Source organism: Dipodomys ordii, unplaced genomic scaffold (assembly GCF_000151885.1).
Source record: "Dipodomys ordii isolate 6190 unplaced genomic scaffold, Dord_2.0 Scaffold10, whole genome shotgun sequence".
Taxonomy (NCBI): Eukaryota; Metazoa; Chordata; class Mammalia; order Rodentia; family Heteromyidae; genus Dipodomys; species Dipodomys ordii.
In genome coordinates, this window is record NW_012267226.1 from 16,810,240 (window position 1) to 16,826,513 (window position 16,274).

The 16,274-nt window shown below is 53.8% G+C and overlaps 1 protein-coding gene across 1 annotated transcript; it reads left to right on the forward strand.

Annotated features, from left to right (window-relative positions):
* Window positions 1-1,363: 1,363 nt before the first annotated feature.
* Window positions 1,364-11,398, forward strand: Ankk1 (ankyrin repeat and kinase domain containing 1). Its single transcript, XM_013009489.1, has 8 exons — window positions 1,364-1,548; window positions 5,184-5,478; window positions 6,211-6,362; window positions 6,610-6,659; window positions 7,023-7,178; window positions 8,098-8,216; window positions 8,831-8,867; window positions 10,095-11,398. The coding sequence occupies exons 1-8, from the start codon at window positions 1,364-1,366 to the stop codon at window positions 11,396-11,398; spliced, it is 2,298 nt and encodes a 765-aa protein (XP_012864943.1).
* Window positions 11,399-16,274: the final 4,876 nt, after the last annotated feature.

The following is a 16,274-nucleotide window of genomic DNA, read 5'->3' on the forward strand; positions in this document are numbered from 1 at the left end:
TGTCACTGATCTTGTCTCTATAAATAGAGAGATAAAGACCTCATAATATTGGTGTGTGCTTAAGCAAGAAATTATCCATAAACCATGTGTAGTAGGTAAACAAGCTATTGATCTCAGAACAACAATGGCCATGGTCAGTCCCCAGGGCCAACATCTCCGAGCCGATCTTCCATCTTTAATCGATTTGCCAGGATTCACCCTAAGATGTTATGTGCACTAGCTCTTCCTACTATGAGTTCCTGTTGGTGTGTTATGTCTGCACTGTCCCTTGGGAGACTGGTGACTTGGTGATACACTTTAGGGCTCCTCTAGGTTTGAACCCAAGGCCAGGTGTTCGTTCCTCTGGTAGATGGGTTCTTCAAGTGGAACTCGGTGGCTGTGGAGATGTCTGTAGACTTCCCTGCTCAGCTGTAGGAGAGAGCTAGTTAAGCCTGTCCACCCCACCAGAGATTCCTCAGCAGCATGAATCCAATGTAAGAGTGAGGGAAGGGGTAGGGAGGAGAACAATGTGAGAATGTGGAAAGGGCTGACACCGATCAAGACATATTGTGTCCATAAACTGCATTCATCATCCCCTCCCAGGGTCCTATTTAGTGACTGCTGGCAACTCCTTTGTACAACTACTTAAAGACAAATTTTAAGGCTCTACAAGGACATCCCTCCCTCACCTTCCCCCCTCCCCCATCAACTCTCTGCTCTGAGCTCTCAGGCCAGATTCCTGGCCACCCACCACTGTTTTGAAGTCCTCCTAACACATGAAGCCATCCCTGGGGCCTCCTCTCTGGCATGAAGCCACCTCCTGATAACAGGGCCAGGAAACCTCCCTCTCCCAGGTCCACACCTTGGCTTGGACCCCAGAGAGCAGCACCAGGAAGGGGAGTTCTGTCTCCCCTCCCTACTCCCCTCCTGCTGACCCTCATGGCTAGCCTGGAGAGCAGCAAGTCTACTAGTAAACAAACAAGCAAGCACATCCCTGTGACAGAAGTTTGAACCTCATACTTGCTGGGGGGATGAGCTTCTGATTGCCAGATGGGTCCTTGCTCTCCTCCCCCCCCAATGCAAGGACAGACACTGGCTCCTCAGTTCCTCCCCAGTTCAAGAGTTAATCATCAAAGGCGGAGCTTGAGGGGAAGGCACTGAGTAGTCAACTCTCCTAACCCTTCCCCGAGCCTCAGGCTCAGGGCTGGGCTTTGCCTGCCTGGGCTGGTCTGAATGGCACTCTTGAGTGGAGGAGGAGGGAAGACCAGTTCATTCACCATCCCCACCCTCCCAGAACCTGAGGAGCAGGAAGCCACAGCACCTCAGGAGTCCCAGGCTGCAGGCCTCGCAGGCCAGGCACAGGCCAAAGCGGCCTCGGGACCCCATGGCCGCCAACGCCATGGAACAGCGGCTAGGCAGCCTTCTGGTCTTCACGCGAGATGATTTCGAGGATGACTGGCATCGAGTAGCCAGCGGTGGCTTCGGCCAGGTGTTCCAGGCCCGGCACAAGCGCTGGAGAACCCAGTATGCCATCAAATGCTCCCCGTGCGTCCAGCACGATGCCAGCAGGTACCCGCTACCCTCCCCCCTCCTGCTTCAGAGAAGAAACTGAGGCCAGATTGCGCTTTGGGCCCAGGGAGGGGTGGACTGGGTCTGAGAGGGAGGGCCGTCCCTGGCCAGTGTCCTGAGCTTCCCAGGCTCGGCCTTGTCTTCGTCTGTACATGAAATACACCAGATGTGCAATGCCTGTTTGTGAAACCAACCGAGGTCAAAGGTGAATGGGAACCACCCTCCCCCCCAAAGTCTTTGACCTCATAAACTTGTCCTGCCTCTTTCCCTGGGGTGTAGTGACAAGGATGCTGGCTGTCCCCTTACCACCTCTTTGTCCCCACCCCAGCCTCTCAGGGCTGGTGCTGAGCTTCCTGAGAGGTGTGGCAATTTGCTTAGTGACCTGTAAGGAGCTACCTTGTCTTTTCCCCAAGTGCACACTGGTTTGCTACTGGCTGAGAAGGTTTGGGGGGGGTGCAGTCTTTCCAGGGTGCTGGTCTCCTAGCTTGGCCAGGCCTTTACTGGCTCTCCAGTAGCTCCTATTAGAATGTCAAATCAGAAGTACTCTGATGTCCCATCCTTTATGGATTAAGGACACACACACACACACACACACACACACACACACACCACACACACACACACACACACACACACACACACACACACACACACACACACACACACACACACACAGAGGCATGCTTTTCTTTTTCTCTTCCGGCCTTCCCTGTTCTGTTCCCATTCATCGCTGCTGTACTACTGAGATGGGTTCTGGTTTCTTTCCTGATGGGTTTCATGCCCCAGCTGTATTGTAAGGAGTGCCAGGAAGGCGATACTTGGAATATTAAATCCAAGCATGAAAGCCACATCTTCCTCCCCAGACTCCTGAGATACCAGGGGTTGATTGGCACCACCTGACTTGGATATTCTTTGACATGTTCTCTGCTGGCACCATAAAAACTCTCCAAACATCACCTCAGCCAGTCCTTTCGTTCCTGGAGAGCCTCAACCACCCCCCACCCCACATGGAGAATGGCAAACAGAGACAGACTAAGGTTAACCCCCAGCCACTCAACATCTACCTGCTGGCTTTAGAATAGGATCAGATCCTTCTAAGATTTGCAGAAACAAAAAGAGACTGATGGTGCTTGACACACGGGCACATTAGACAAGGATGCTAGCTCCCACTGTAATTCCTTCCTGAGGGCTGGAAATTAGCTGGTAGGAAAGGGTAAGGGAGTTCATGGTGAGTAAGGCCTTCTATGTACAAAGCATGAGGTTAGAAGTGTGTTGTGAATTCCTTTACTAGATCTTCCATCCCTTTACTCATGCAGTAGAACGCTTATTGTTTCCCTACTATGCTTCAGTCACTGAACGGAACCCTTGGAGGCAATGAATGATGAAGATAGGCCCTGCTTCCCCAGTGTTTGTATCCTGGGGGAAAAACACATTACCCAAGCAACTAACCCCAAGCAAGTGTGTTACTATGAGATGGGTAAAAACGCCTAGAGGTTGATGTGGGGCCATAAACCCAGGAGAGCTCATTAATCCAGAGTCTTGCCTGGGTCACCAAAGGCTTCCCAGAAAAAAGGCTTCCCAGAGAAAAGTCACACGTTATAGCTGCAGTGGGAAGAGTTGTTATGGGCAAAGAGTCCACCACTCAGAGACAACCTCATGTAAAAAGATGACTTTATTGGGGAAGTGGAGAGCTGACCAGGGTTGCAGGACAGACTCTGGAGCTGAAACTGCAACCTCAAGCGACCCACAAGCTAGGGTTTTTAAAGGCAAAAATCCATGTGGTCAAGCCACATGCAGGTGGCCAATGGGATTGTAACACACCCATAAAGACTGCATATTTATGTCAGTGGCCGATGGGGTTACAATCTATCTCGTAGTATCTGTTTGAACTAAACTATCATTCTGGATTGAATTGGCCCACGAAAAGCAGGAGGATAGTCTTACTCCTGGGGGTAGAGATAAGGCTGCTCCTTCCGGGAGGGGTCAGGGTGGCTGGGCTATTCTACTATTGTTAACCAAACAGGGCTGCAGATCTTATTTGGGCTAATGATAACCAAACCAGGCTCAGATCCTGTCTGGGCTATTCAGATCCTGTCTAGGCTATTCAGATCCTGTCTGGGCTATTGATAACCAAACAGGATTCAGATCTCACAACCTCATCACAACAATCAGCAGGGCTTTCCTCATTTCCTGGGGTCTCAACAAAAAGCATATTTCCTGACCCTGGGATCTTGTGAGAAACCAGTATTTTGATTCTCAGGGGTAGGGGAGAAAACTCCTGATATATTCAAAATGGGGTTCTTTTTGTCTCCGCCCCCCCCCAACAGAATGAGTGTGAGTAATGGAGGCCAGAAGGAGAGCGTGTTCTAGGAGCAGGCCACAGAGGGTGCAAAGGAAGTGTAGCAGGAAGTCAGGGAAGCAGAAGGGTGGGGAAGAGTCTCTGTGGCTGGAGCTGAGAGTGATGGGGGCAGTAAATCGGTCAGCTCTGCCGCCTGGGGAGTGGACAGAGGCACAGAGCAGACGCTGGCTCTGTTAGGAGAATCCCCTGCTCAGATGCAGGAGAGCTGGCTGGTGACTATTCCTGGAGACTGAGGAGGCCTTGGAGGAAAGTTCCAGTACTATCAGCCTGCAGAACCATCTCAGCTTTTTGTTTTGTTTTGTGTTTGGTCAGTCTTGAACTCTCGGTCTGGGCGCTGTCCCTGAGCTCTTCAGTTCAAGGCTAGTGCTCTACCACTTGAGCCACAGTGCCACTTCTGGTTTTCTGGTGGTTCATTGGAGAGAAGAGTCTCACAGACTTCCCTGCCCAGTCTGGCTTTGAACTGCGATCCTCAGATCTCAGCCTCCTGAGTAACTAGGATTACAGGCGTGAGCCACTGGTGCCCAGTCCCATCCCAGGTTTTTAACACCATCATTTCTCCCTAATCCCCTTCTCCACCATCCGCAAACAGTCTATTGTGCAGTGCATGGCAATGTGCTGGAGTGAGTACACAGATCGCTAACTACCCCTTGTGTGTAAAGGCCCCGTAGCCATGAATAGCAAGGTGGAGAACTTAGATTCTGGCCCCTCGTGCTGTGTGGCTCAAAGAAAGAGGAGGAAGGAGCAAGAAGAAGGAGAAAGTAAAAAGTGACAGCATGAAAATGTATCCTAAAAGAACATTCTAAAACTGTTAACAGAGGCCAACTCCACAAGGCTGGATTTGTGGTGATTTAACTTCTTTTTTAAACAGCTCTCGATATTCCCTAGGTATTCTACAAGGTATGTGTATTGCTTTCATAAGCAAAACGGCAATCAATGATATTTTAAAACAGAAGCATAAGGCAGAATATTGGTCCTCTGAGGGCTTGAAATCTGCTGGGGGAGATAAACAAGTAAACAAGCACTCGGGATAAATGGCAGGCTGTGGTACAGTGCTTTGCATGAGTTGCTCTGCAGAATGCACTTGCTCCTAAGTCTGCAAACACCTCACTTCCTATCTTGTGGCTTCCTGACACTGAGCTTTCATGCAAGCTGCGCACATGTCTAGGTTTCTCTGGGTCTCCTCTGCTTGGCATCGGGTTGTGTTTGTGTGTTCTGCTGATTGCTCTAGTAATTGACGGCTTATCCTCTTCCATCTCTCACTCCTCACTCTCGGTAGCTCTGATGTGAATTGCCTCATTGAAGAAGCCGCCAAAATGGAGAAGGTCAAGTTTCAACACATTGTATCCATCTATGGGGTGTGCAGACAGCCCTTGGGCATTGTAATGGAGTTCATGGCCAACGGCTCTCTGGAGAAGATGCTGCCTGCCCACAGGCTTGGCTGGCAGCTCAAATTCCGCATCATCCATGAGACCAGCTTGGCCATGAACTTCCTCCACAGTATTAAACCACCGCTGCTCCACCTGGACCTCAAGCCGGGCAACATCCTGTTAGACAACAACATGCACGTCAAGGTGAGGACCTTAGCCAGCCTCCTGCCTCTCCTCTTTGTTTTGTGTCAGTCCTGGGGCTTGAACTCAGGGCCTGGATGCTTTCCCTGAGCTTTAGTGCTGTCGGCTACCATTCTACCGCTTTCTGGGTGGTTACATGGAGATAAGAGGTTCATGGATTTGAGGCCTGGGCTGGCTTTGAACCATCAGCTACAAAAACATGCATACTCATTTCTACCCTAGAACATTTGTATATGCTCTTTGCCCCTTCCCCTCTCTTTATCTAAATAAAGTTCTAATCAGCTTTTAGTTCTCCAATTAACCATCATGACCCTGGAGAGGCCATTTCTGAACTATCCCAACAGGCTATCACGGTGTACATTCTGCCTCTCTTCATTTTACTATCCCCAGTTGCAGGTTTAATAACCCTTTGTGAACTGTGTGCACACCCTATCTGAGGCCCTTATATAGGTACAGACTGTGGTGCTGGACCCTACCCTTAGTACATCAATGAATGGCCAGTTGGTGAATGAGTGACCCAGTGGTTGGAACTAGAGGAGAACATAGGTGCTGTAATGTTTCAGGGCCTATGCAGGTAGGAAGAACAGAGCTCATGGAAGCTGAATCCAAGTGGTAGATCCGGGAGACAGTGTAGAAGGAATCTACTACACTATTCAGCAATAACATCTACCGATAGCCAACAGTGTCTTCTGTGGCTAGGACTCTTTTACATGCCCATCCCTGCCTCTCTCCCAGATATCTGACTTTGGCCTGTCCAAGTGGATGGAACAGTCGACCCGGATGCAGTACATCGAGAGGTCAGCTCTTCGGGGCACGCTCAGCTACATCCCGCCTGAGATGATCCTGGACAGCAACCAGGCCCCGGGGCCCAAATATGATGTGTACAGGTGAGAGAAATCTGCTTCATGGCATACATACCCTGCCAATTAGTGGGTATGGCCAACAGAGAGGACATGACCAAGGTGAGACCGGCCTCTCCCTCCCGTGTGGAAGGGACTCCTACTGGAGAGAATTTGCCTGGGATTTGATAGACCCAGATTCTGTGTGTGTGTGTGTGTGTGTGGCGGGGGGGGGGAGGAGGCGTTGGCTGGGGATATCTGACAAGGCTCTCAGGGAGCGTATTCCCCTTTACAGCTTTGGGATTGTCATCTGGGAGCTCCTCACTCAGAAGAAACCATACGAAGGTATCAGAGGGCTGTAGCTTTCCATGGGTGGGGCAGGGGCGGACAGCGACCCCTCCCAACAGGGTCCTGGGAGGGGTTATGGAGGCTGAGGTCCGTGAGGGATGGAGAAGCCACAGGTCTGTGCTGGGGAAGGGAAGCTCTTCAGGGATTCCTGCCTCACCCTCCCTCCTCCTATCCTGCCTGCCATTCATTCCCACAAGTCACCCTAGATGTTTTGCTATGGCTTTCATATCCTAGAGACCCAGATCAGAGCTTAAAATGGCTCCACAATCTAGCTCTCCTCGAGTACTCAGCCCCCACCCTCCTGCCCAACCCCTCTGCCCCTACCTCCCAGCACTACCCAGCCCAGACCCCCTCTCGCAGGGCTCAGCATGATGGCCATCATCATCCGTGTGGGCACGGGCATGCGGCCCACCGTGCAGCCTGTCTCTGATGAGTGGCCAGGCGAGGCTCAGCAGATGGCAGACCTGATGAGGCGCTGTTGGGACCAGGACCCCAAGAAGAGGCCATGCTTCCAAGGTCTTCATCCCTGGGGGCCTGGGCAGGGGGGAGGGGGCAGGAAGGAGAAGGCCGGGCTCAAGCCCACTCCTGAGAGCTACGCAGTCTCCTGCAGCTCTAGGGATTGGCAGCCCATGGGTCTCTGCATGACAGGGACAGCAGGAGGGCACTGGAACCCGGCAGCGGGGGACAGGGCTGACCTGTGTGTGCCCAGGTGTGTGAGTCTACAGGAGGTGGTGTAGAAAGTGCTCACTCGCAGCCTGCCTCTGATGCTGAGCTCTGCAGCCAGCCCTGAACAAATCCCAGAACATGAGGTCACAGGCTTGAAGGGACAGTGACATTATCAGGTCCTTTAGGGACTATGAAGAAATACACATACAGAGCACATACATAGACACATTCCATAGGGACACACACGCAACACACACACATACCATGTACCTACACACACCACATGTGCATACTATATGCACACACTGTGCACACACCACACACACATAACATACACTATCCTTTACATATACACAGACACGCCACACACACATACACCATGCATATACACACCACACGTGCATACCATAGACACACCGGGCACACACCACACACAAATCCTAATACACACATTATACACCCCCCTCCACATATACAGCATACACGTATACACCCATGCACATCCCCAACACACAGCACATACACGCACAAGATCTTAGAGCTACTGTGGTCCTGTGTCCTTGTTCTATGAAAAAGGACTATGACCCTCAGAGGGTCAGCAACTGTGGCCACTGTGCCCTGACAAGTCCAGGCTTGGAGGGGAGAGTGTATACCTGAGCCTGCAAACGGGCTGTAGAGGGACACGGGGAATGCAAAAATGAGGATAGAACCATGGGCCAATCTGCAACCTCCTTTCTCTCTCTCTCTCTCTCTCTCTCTCGTGGAGCAGATATCACCATTGAGACAGATATGCTTCTGTCCCTGCTCCCGAGCCCTGTGGCAGAACTGGAGAGCGAGGCCCTGGCTCGGAAGGTGTCCTGCAAACCATCGCTGCACCGGGCCAGACAGGTGGGTGTGGCAGGCTGGGCTGACGTGTGTGTGTGTGTGTGTGTGTGTGTGCGCGCGCGCGCGCAGGCTGTGTTGTTCAAAAGGCTGCTGGAGTGGGGCGGCAGTCAGGGAGAGCCAGCCCCCACGTGCCAGGGAGGTCAGCGGGATCTTACATTTACATTGGGGAGGCAGTGTCTCCCCATCTGCTCAGAGTGTGCTGTTAAGAACCTGGGGCGCCACTGCTTAGGGCCCCTGGAAAGAGCAAAGCATCTCTGGTGCGTGGGGTCCTGCCTCAGCTGCCCCAGTGTCCTCTGTAGTCCTGACCCTGTCTGGGGCCTCCTGGCTGAGCTTCTTTCTCTCTGTCTCTTGTGGGGCAGAGATCGCCATTGAGACAGGTAGCTTCCATCTCAACATGCAGGGCGGGGGTGGGGACACGCGGCCCCCAAGCTAAGGCCGAGCCCCAGGGCCACCTCCCACTGTGGGTCTCTCCCACTCAGCATTTCCCTCCAGGCATGGGAGCAATGACACATGAGGAGGGTCTCCCCAGGTCAGAGTTGGGGTATGAGTCTGGAGTGGGGTGGCGGGGAGGACGGGGGTAGAGGGGACAGCACTGATCTGCCCTTAATCCACACCAGGTCAGTGGAGAAGTCAGCCCGGAGCTAACAGACAACGGTGAGTCCAAGGTGCTGCACTGGGAACTGAGAATTCACAGTGGGGAGGAGCAAGTGGAGTCCAACCGCAGGCCTTCCTCCACACCTTCCCTGGCTGTCCCAACTTGGGGCGGCATGGACCTTTCTCAAACCTCAGCTGAGTAGTTCGATAGATGACAGACAGACAGACAGACAGATAGACAGACAGACAGACAGACAGACAGACAGACAGACAGACAGACAGACAGACAGACAGACAGACAGACCGATCGATCGATAGATAGATAGATCGATAGAGGCAAAGAGACAGATTGACTGCCTCCACTTCTGTTCCTATCCGTGTCCTTGAAAGAACAGTTTCCCTAGATCTTGACCTGAGGTACAGCATGGATTCTCAAGGCATGATAGAATTACTTAGAAAAACAAGAAAACCCACAATGCCTGTGGCTCATCCTAGACAACTCTTGTCAGATTCTGTGGGGGGCGGGTCAGGTACTGTCTTTAATTCATTCTGGTACCTCATCACCGGGTGGAGCAGAAGAAGAGCGGCCTGGAGGCCTTAGGGGAGAGTTCACATCCTAGATGGTCCATCCATGAATGTATTTCTGACTTGCATTGACTTCGCTCCTCTGTAAGGTCTCCACCTAGTCTAGCCTCACACTGGGAGAAAGAGTCTGCACTGTTTGTTTTCCTTTTCCTGAACCAGATGTGGCTGCTCAAAGAGGCAGAGAACTGGCTGAGGCTATGGATGGCTCAAGGGTCAAGGAAGATTCATACCCAAACCTCCTGCATCCCAGGTTTTTTTCCCCTCCCCACTCTGGGCAGCAGGCTCAGTGCTCCAAGAGAAGGGAGCCAGAGTCTAACAGTAGCAGTGTCCAATGTATTCCATCCTTAATGCCCAGAGGGCCATTGCCCGCACCCCTCTCCTCTCTGATTCTGCCCAGCACCCTCAGGAGGCAGGGGAATGGCCGAGGAGAAGATCAGGGGGAAGAGGAGGTTCTTTTTTTTTTTGGTCCAGTCGTGAGGCCTGAACTCTGGGCCTGGGTGCTGTCCCTCAGCTCTTCAGCTCAAGGCTAGCACTCTACCACTTGAGCCACAGCGCCACTTCTGGCTTTTTTTCTTTTTGCTTATGTGGTGCTGAGGAATCGAACCCAGGGCCTCATGCATGCAAGGCAAGCGCTCTACCACTGAGCCACCTTCCCAGCCCCGAGAGGGGGTTCTTGTTTTCAACCCATCTTCCTCCCCGCAGACTCGGGAGACTACTTGAGGCAGGTGCTGCAGTGCTCCGACAGCGAGAGCTTGGTCCCCAGTGATGAGGAACTGCACGTGTATGAGAACAAGGTGACTCCTCTCCACTTCCTGGTGGCCCAGGGCAGCGTGGAGCAAGTGAAACTGCTGCTGGCCCACGAGGTGGACGTGGACTGCCAGACAGCCTCTGGCTATACCCCTCTCCTCATCGCCGCCCAGGACCAGCAGCCTGACCTGTGCGCTCTGCTCCTGGCGCACGGCGCAGACGCCAACCTGGCCGATGAGGACGGCTGGGCCCCGTTGCACTTTGCGGCCCAGAATGGGGATGACCGTACTGCCCGCCTGCTTCTGGATCACGGGGCCCTCGTGGATGCCCAGGAGCACGAGGGCTGGACTCCACTCCACCTGGCCGTGCAGAACAACTTTGAGAACGTGGCCCGGCTCCTCGTCTCCCGCCAAGCGGACCCCAATAAGCAGGAGGCTGAGGGCAAGACGCCCCTCCATGTGGCGGCCTACTTTGGCCACGTCAGCCTGGTCAAGCTGCTGACCGGCCAGGGGGCGGAGCTGGATGTTGGGCAGCGGAACCTGAGGACTCCGTTGCATCTGGCTGTGGAGCGGGGCAAAGTGAGGGCCATCCAATTTCTGTTGAAAAGTGGGGCGACCCTCGATGCCCTTGACCAGAGCGGCTACAGCCCACTGCATGTAGCTGCTGCCAGGGGTAAGTATCTGATCTGCAAAATGCTCCTCAGGTACGGGGCGAACCTAGAACTGCCCACGCAGCAGGGCTGGACCCCCCTGCACCTAGCCACGTACAAAGGCCACCTGGAGATCATCCACCTGCTGCTGGGGAGTCAGGCAGACGTGGGTGCTCCTGGAAGCATGGCCTGGACCCCTTTGCACCTGGCAGCCCGCCACGGGGAGGAGGTGGTGGTCTCGGCACTGCTGCGGGGTGGGGCTGACCCCAATGCTGCCGAGCGGGCAGGCTGGACTCCCCTCCACCTGGCGGTGCAGAGGGGTGCCTTCCTGAGTGTCCTCCACCTCTTGGAGCACCACGCAGACGTCCACGCTCGCAACAAGGTGGGCTGGACACCTGCGCACCTGGCTGCCCTAAAAGGCAACACAGCTATCCTCAAAGTACTGGTCAAGGCCGGCGCCCTGCTAGACGTCCAGGATGGAGTGGGCTGTACGCCCTGGCAGCTGGCTCTGAGGAGCCAGAACCAGGGGATCGTGGCCTTCCTGGAAGGCAAGGAGCCCTCGCTGGCCATTCTGGGTAGTGCAGAGCCGGAAGCGCACACTGAAGTGTAGATGCACGGGGGCTCCTTGCCTAGAAGGGACGGGCCCGGTGGAATGACACTTGACCTCTGAGAGGACCCTTTCCCACTGCCCATTAGCCTTGAGAGGAAGCGAGAGCCTGGTGTCCCGGGTGACGGGGAGGGAGAGAGGAAGCACTGGAGCTGTAACTGGGAAAAGAGCCCCCAGTTTCCAGCATCTGTTCCACTGGACCCTGGGCCCCTTCACCCTCTGTCCATGGACTTGAGACTTCACCTTGACCACCTGCAGCCCAGTTCACAAGCTCTGGCATCCCAGGAAAGCGACCCCCACATGAAGAAAGGTCCGGGGGTGAGGGAAATGCTTTCTCCAGCTCAGGTCTATACGTTTGGCACCTCATCCAGAGCTAGGACAGGAGAGCCGCACTCACCTGCTTTGATCAGGGAGCAGAGGCTCCAAGCTCAGAGGAAATGTCGACTCCCTGTGAAACCTCAGCCATGTCCTTGTCACCATTCCTAGAGTCTCCTACACGGTCTCCTGGGGGTAAAGGGAGGGTGTGCCCCAACTGTAGATGAATGATGCGGAATACCAGGTCTCTGGTCCCCAACTCCATCCTTCTTGGTGTCCAGTTATGCAACCAGGTTTCGAACCCTGGATTCAATAAAGCTGTGGATTGGAACCTTTCCACTAGAGATGGGTTATGGACCTCTAAGACATCCATAGGAGCCAGCAGGGTTAGGATGGTGGTGGTGGTGGTGGTGGTGGTGGTGGTGGTGTGTGTGTGTGTGTGTGTGTGTGTGTGTGTGTGTGTGTGTGAAAAACATGTATGGGGGACACACAAGCATGAGGCCCTGAGGGGAGGAGGCAGGTAATGGGAAGAGTGGGTTGAGGGTGTTTGGTGAGGAGCTGCCCAGCTGGAGACTTCCTTTCTTCACAGACAGAGCATGGCTCCTCCCATGACCGCACATGGCCATCCGCTGCTGGCTGGGCATGGCCTGGTGGTGGTGGGCAGGTTGGCGGAGGCGTGGGGCTGGTCACACTCGCTGGGTGTGTTGGGTGTCCTGGCTCAGCGACCATTGAGTTTTCAGAAAGTAGATGGTCATTCAGAAGCCATAGGGAGGCCCAGGGCCTGGGGTGGGGGTAGGGGTGTCTCCTCCCACCCCCTTCCCACCTCTCCACACCGCACCAGCAGTCTCTCCAGATCAAGGCTGTTTTACAACTGTCAGACAGAAACCGCCTTGACTGCCAGCCAGCAGCTCTGGACCCATTGGAAGACTCTCCTTCATGGGATGCTCTCCATGCCCACGCTGGGCACCCCTCCCCGGCCCATCCTTCCCCTGACTGGTATCAACATGGGGTGAGAAACGCCTACCCTTTACCTCAACCAACCTCAAAGCCAGACTCCCCAGCGTTGGATTTTGGTGGGATCACCATGAGCGAGTCCCAAGTGATTCTGAAGAGCCAGCAGGGCTGGAAATGGCCACCAGGGGGCAGCCTGTAGCTCTTCCTTAGCAGAACCAGGAAGACAGACACTGGCCAGCAGCACAGGGTGGAGGGAGAGGGGGTATTTTTCTCTTCTGGGTGGCTAAGTGGGGGAGGGAGGGTCTCATGATGGTCCTCACCATTGCGTGACCTGCCTGCCATCTCTCTGGTCCTGTCCTTCCACATCAGCATCACCCCCTCCATCCTTACCCCCTTCCACATAGAGTTTCCTTCCCCAATCCAGCCCTCCTCAAGGACATCGCAGGATCCTGGGAAACAGCGTCCTCTGGCGGCCTGTTCCTAAGGTGTTGGGTCAGGGAGTCTGTGAGTGGAACTGGCCCAGACAGGCAGGGCAGTTGTGCGAGGCTTGGCAAATAAGCAAATGCCTGTGACCCTCTTCTCAGAAGGGAGGCTAGCTCACCGTGGTCCACAGAGACCTAGGATTTATGGATAAATCCTAAGAGGACTGAATAGATTAGGAGACAACTGCTCCTTCCAAAGCTCCCGGGAGAGAATGACAAGGGCAGAGGATGGAGAGGGAGCACGTTGGCCCCCAGCTTGTGACAGTGGAAAGGGCCATCAGCAGGGCATGGGAGGGTCTGGGCATCGCTGAGCTCATGGATGGAAGCGCTGATCATCTTCTAGCCAGCAACTTTCTTCTCTCCCTGCCCCCCCCTGCAGAACACACCAATCCAACTTGTGAGTGGTGTGCAGAAAGTCAGAGTTCCAGCCGCTCCCCCACGGCTGGTCCTGCCATGGGCTTACCAGCTCATGCCACAGCCTCACTCATGCTAATGTCCAGAGCTCCCTTCTTCTGCCACCGCCTGCTCGCATTCAATCCTTCCTTGTTTGCCCTGCTGGAAATCACCCCCCACTCAAGACACTGAATCAACACCCTCTGTGGCGCAGCGGAGAGAGTTGTTCTCTGTGCACCCCTCAACACCTCAATTTTCAGCATCCCATCAAGCCCCTTCTCAGTACCCACAATGCACAGCGAGTGCTCCACCCATGCTTACTGAGTGGAGTTGTAGGCAGCAGGGGACTGAAACTTCACAGAAGGGACAGAGAGCAGGAATGAGGCTGGGCTGCAGCAGAGGAGGGTAGCTGCGGGAGGCTGAGGTCAGCAGGCCCAGCAAGGGGAATTCGGAACAAGTACCAGCAGAGCTGTGCATTTAGCGGCCTGACCTCAGCTTGCCGGGACTTCTCTAGCCTTGATCTTGTTAACTAGCAGTGATCATGCTTAGCTCCCTGGGTGGTTAAGCCCAATGCTAAGCTGGTCAAATGTCAAGGTCCATTAGTAAACATCCACTACTGTTCTCTCCCATCAGCATCCTGCTTCATTAAGACTCCGAGACCCGAGTGTAGCAAGAAGCCTAAGGAACACAAACACTTAGACTCTGGCCTACTTATGGCCCATCTACCATTAATAACTACACCTTCGATCTGGCCCAGCAGCTGTGTATTTACTGGTACAGTAGCCATCTGCTATCTGCATGGACACCTGGGGTATTATCCTAAAGATCTTATCTCAAAATTATATATATATATTTATCTCTTCCATATATAATACATATTTCTTCCATATATACATATATGTATATATATTATATATTTACTAATACTGGGGTTTGAATTCAGGACCTTCCTTGTTTTTGCTAGGCAGGTACTCCACCATTTGAGACATACCCCCAACCCTTTATTTTCCAAATAGACTCCTGTGTTTCTGCCTGGACTGGTCTGGACAATAATTCTCTTATCTATGCTTCCCACATAGCTGGGATGAGAGGAAGCCATCACTCCACCCAGCTTTTTTATTGATTGAGATAGGGTCTTAAGAACTTTTTACCCATGCTGGCTGCAGATCTCCATCATCTCTGCCTCATCTCTGACTCCCTGGTAGCTATGATTAAGTTTGGAAGAACCTGACTTGAGCTCCTTCCAACTGCACCCAAGACCAGTCAGGACCCTAAGCTGGAATGGATGGCAATAGATGCAGTCAAGAGAGTCAAGGATAGCCCAGCCACTGGGGCAAGCTACCTTCCTGGTGAGAGGAAGAGTGGTGAGTGTAAGAAAGGTCCCCTGGGGTTAGGAGCCATCAGGGAGGACAAAATCCACAGGAGACCCTACATGGATGGATGGAAGGGAAAAGCGCTGAGTGGAGCTGGGAAGGTGGCTCAGTGGTAGCGTGCTTGCCTTGCATGCATGAGGCCCTGGGTTCAATTCCTCAGCACCACATAAGCAGTAGAGGCTGGAAGTGGCGCTGTGGCTTAAGTGGTAGAGCTCTAGCCTTGAACTGAAGAGCTCAGGGACAGTGTCCAGGTATAGGACTGATGGTCCATGGGGAGACAGAACCAGTAGTCTAGGGAGAGTTGGACAGCAGGACAGGACGCCATTGGTGTCTAAGTATGTTGTGGAAAAGGATTCTACATAGGCTGGAAATACCGGTCTTCAATGTTCCTCCTGCAGCTTCCTGCTCCTGTCCAAAGACCACGTGGCTAGAGGACCCAGGGGTCCCTGTCCCGACACACAGGATGAGTCCCAGCTGCCAGTTAGGAGCCTTTTCTGGCTGCTAACCTGCTCATTCAAGGCCCATGAACTCTAGAAAAATGGTGCCCTGCCGCTGTGCAGCCCATGCACATCCTCCCCCAGGTCCTGGAAGCAGGCTGCAGGACTGGCAGAGATCTGCCAGGGGACACAGGAAGTGTTTCCGTTATCGTGTGAGGATCAGGGGAATGTCTGTACTCACATCAAGACCGGGAGCCTGCCAAGGCTTCTTCCCTGTCTTCCTCCCTGCACCTCCCCTAGGACCTGGAACACAACTGCTCACTAAGTTAGCACTGAGTAAGATGACCGTGTGGGGGGGGGGCGGGGAGGGGGGGGAGGAATGACGTCATTTCTCAGCTTACTGGATCACGCCCCTTCTCAATTCCCAGGACATACCCCCAAACGCACCCCCCACCCCCTGACCATTTGAGATTCATCCAAACCCACCTGAAGACCGGCAGGCACCACTGTGCATGCTCCTTCATAGCTGTGTGATTGTGACTCCCATCTGAGGTGAGGTATGCAGGGTACCCACCTGGGGTACCCTGGCTTTGAGGTAGGGGCCTCTGGTCATGCCCTGTGGGAGGGAGGGGCAAGGGAATGCCGCAGAATCCACTTCTTATAAAGGTGAGCGAACGCTCCTTGGAGAGACACAAGCTCATACTGAGCAGCAAAGACAGTGAGAGGGAGAAATTCGGAAATTCAGGTGGCTTCCTTCTCACCCCCCCCCCAAGAGAAAGGGGCCAGGGGCAGGGCCTTTCTGGAGAGCCAGTGTCTGGGTGACCCCCTTCTACCTCTGTGTTCCTGGGTCCCCGCTTTCCCCCATTCCTTTGCCCCTGAAGTGCTGGGAGGAAGGGGGAGGGAGAGCCCAGCCCTCCCCCTGCCC

Coding starts and splice junctions, on each gene's coding strand:
- Ankk1 (XM_013009489.1), top strand. CDS start 1,364: ATGGCCGCCAACGCCATGGAACAGCGGCTAGGCAGCCTTCTGGTCTTC. Junction 6,660..7,022: donor TCAGAAGAAACCATACGAAG/GTATCAGAGGGC, acceptor CCCCTCTCGCAG/GGCTCAGCATGATGGCCATC. Junction 7,179..8,097: donor GAAGAGGCCATGCTTCCAAG/GTCTTCATCCCT, acceptor CTCGTGGAGCAG/ATATCACCATTGAGACAGAT.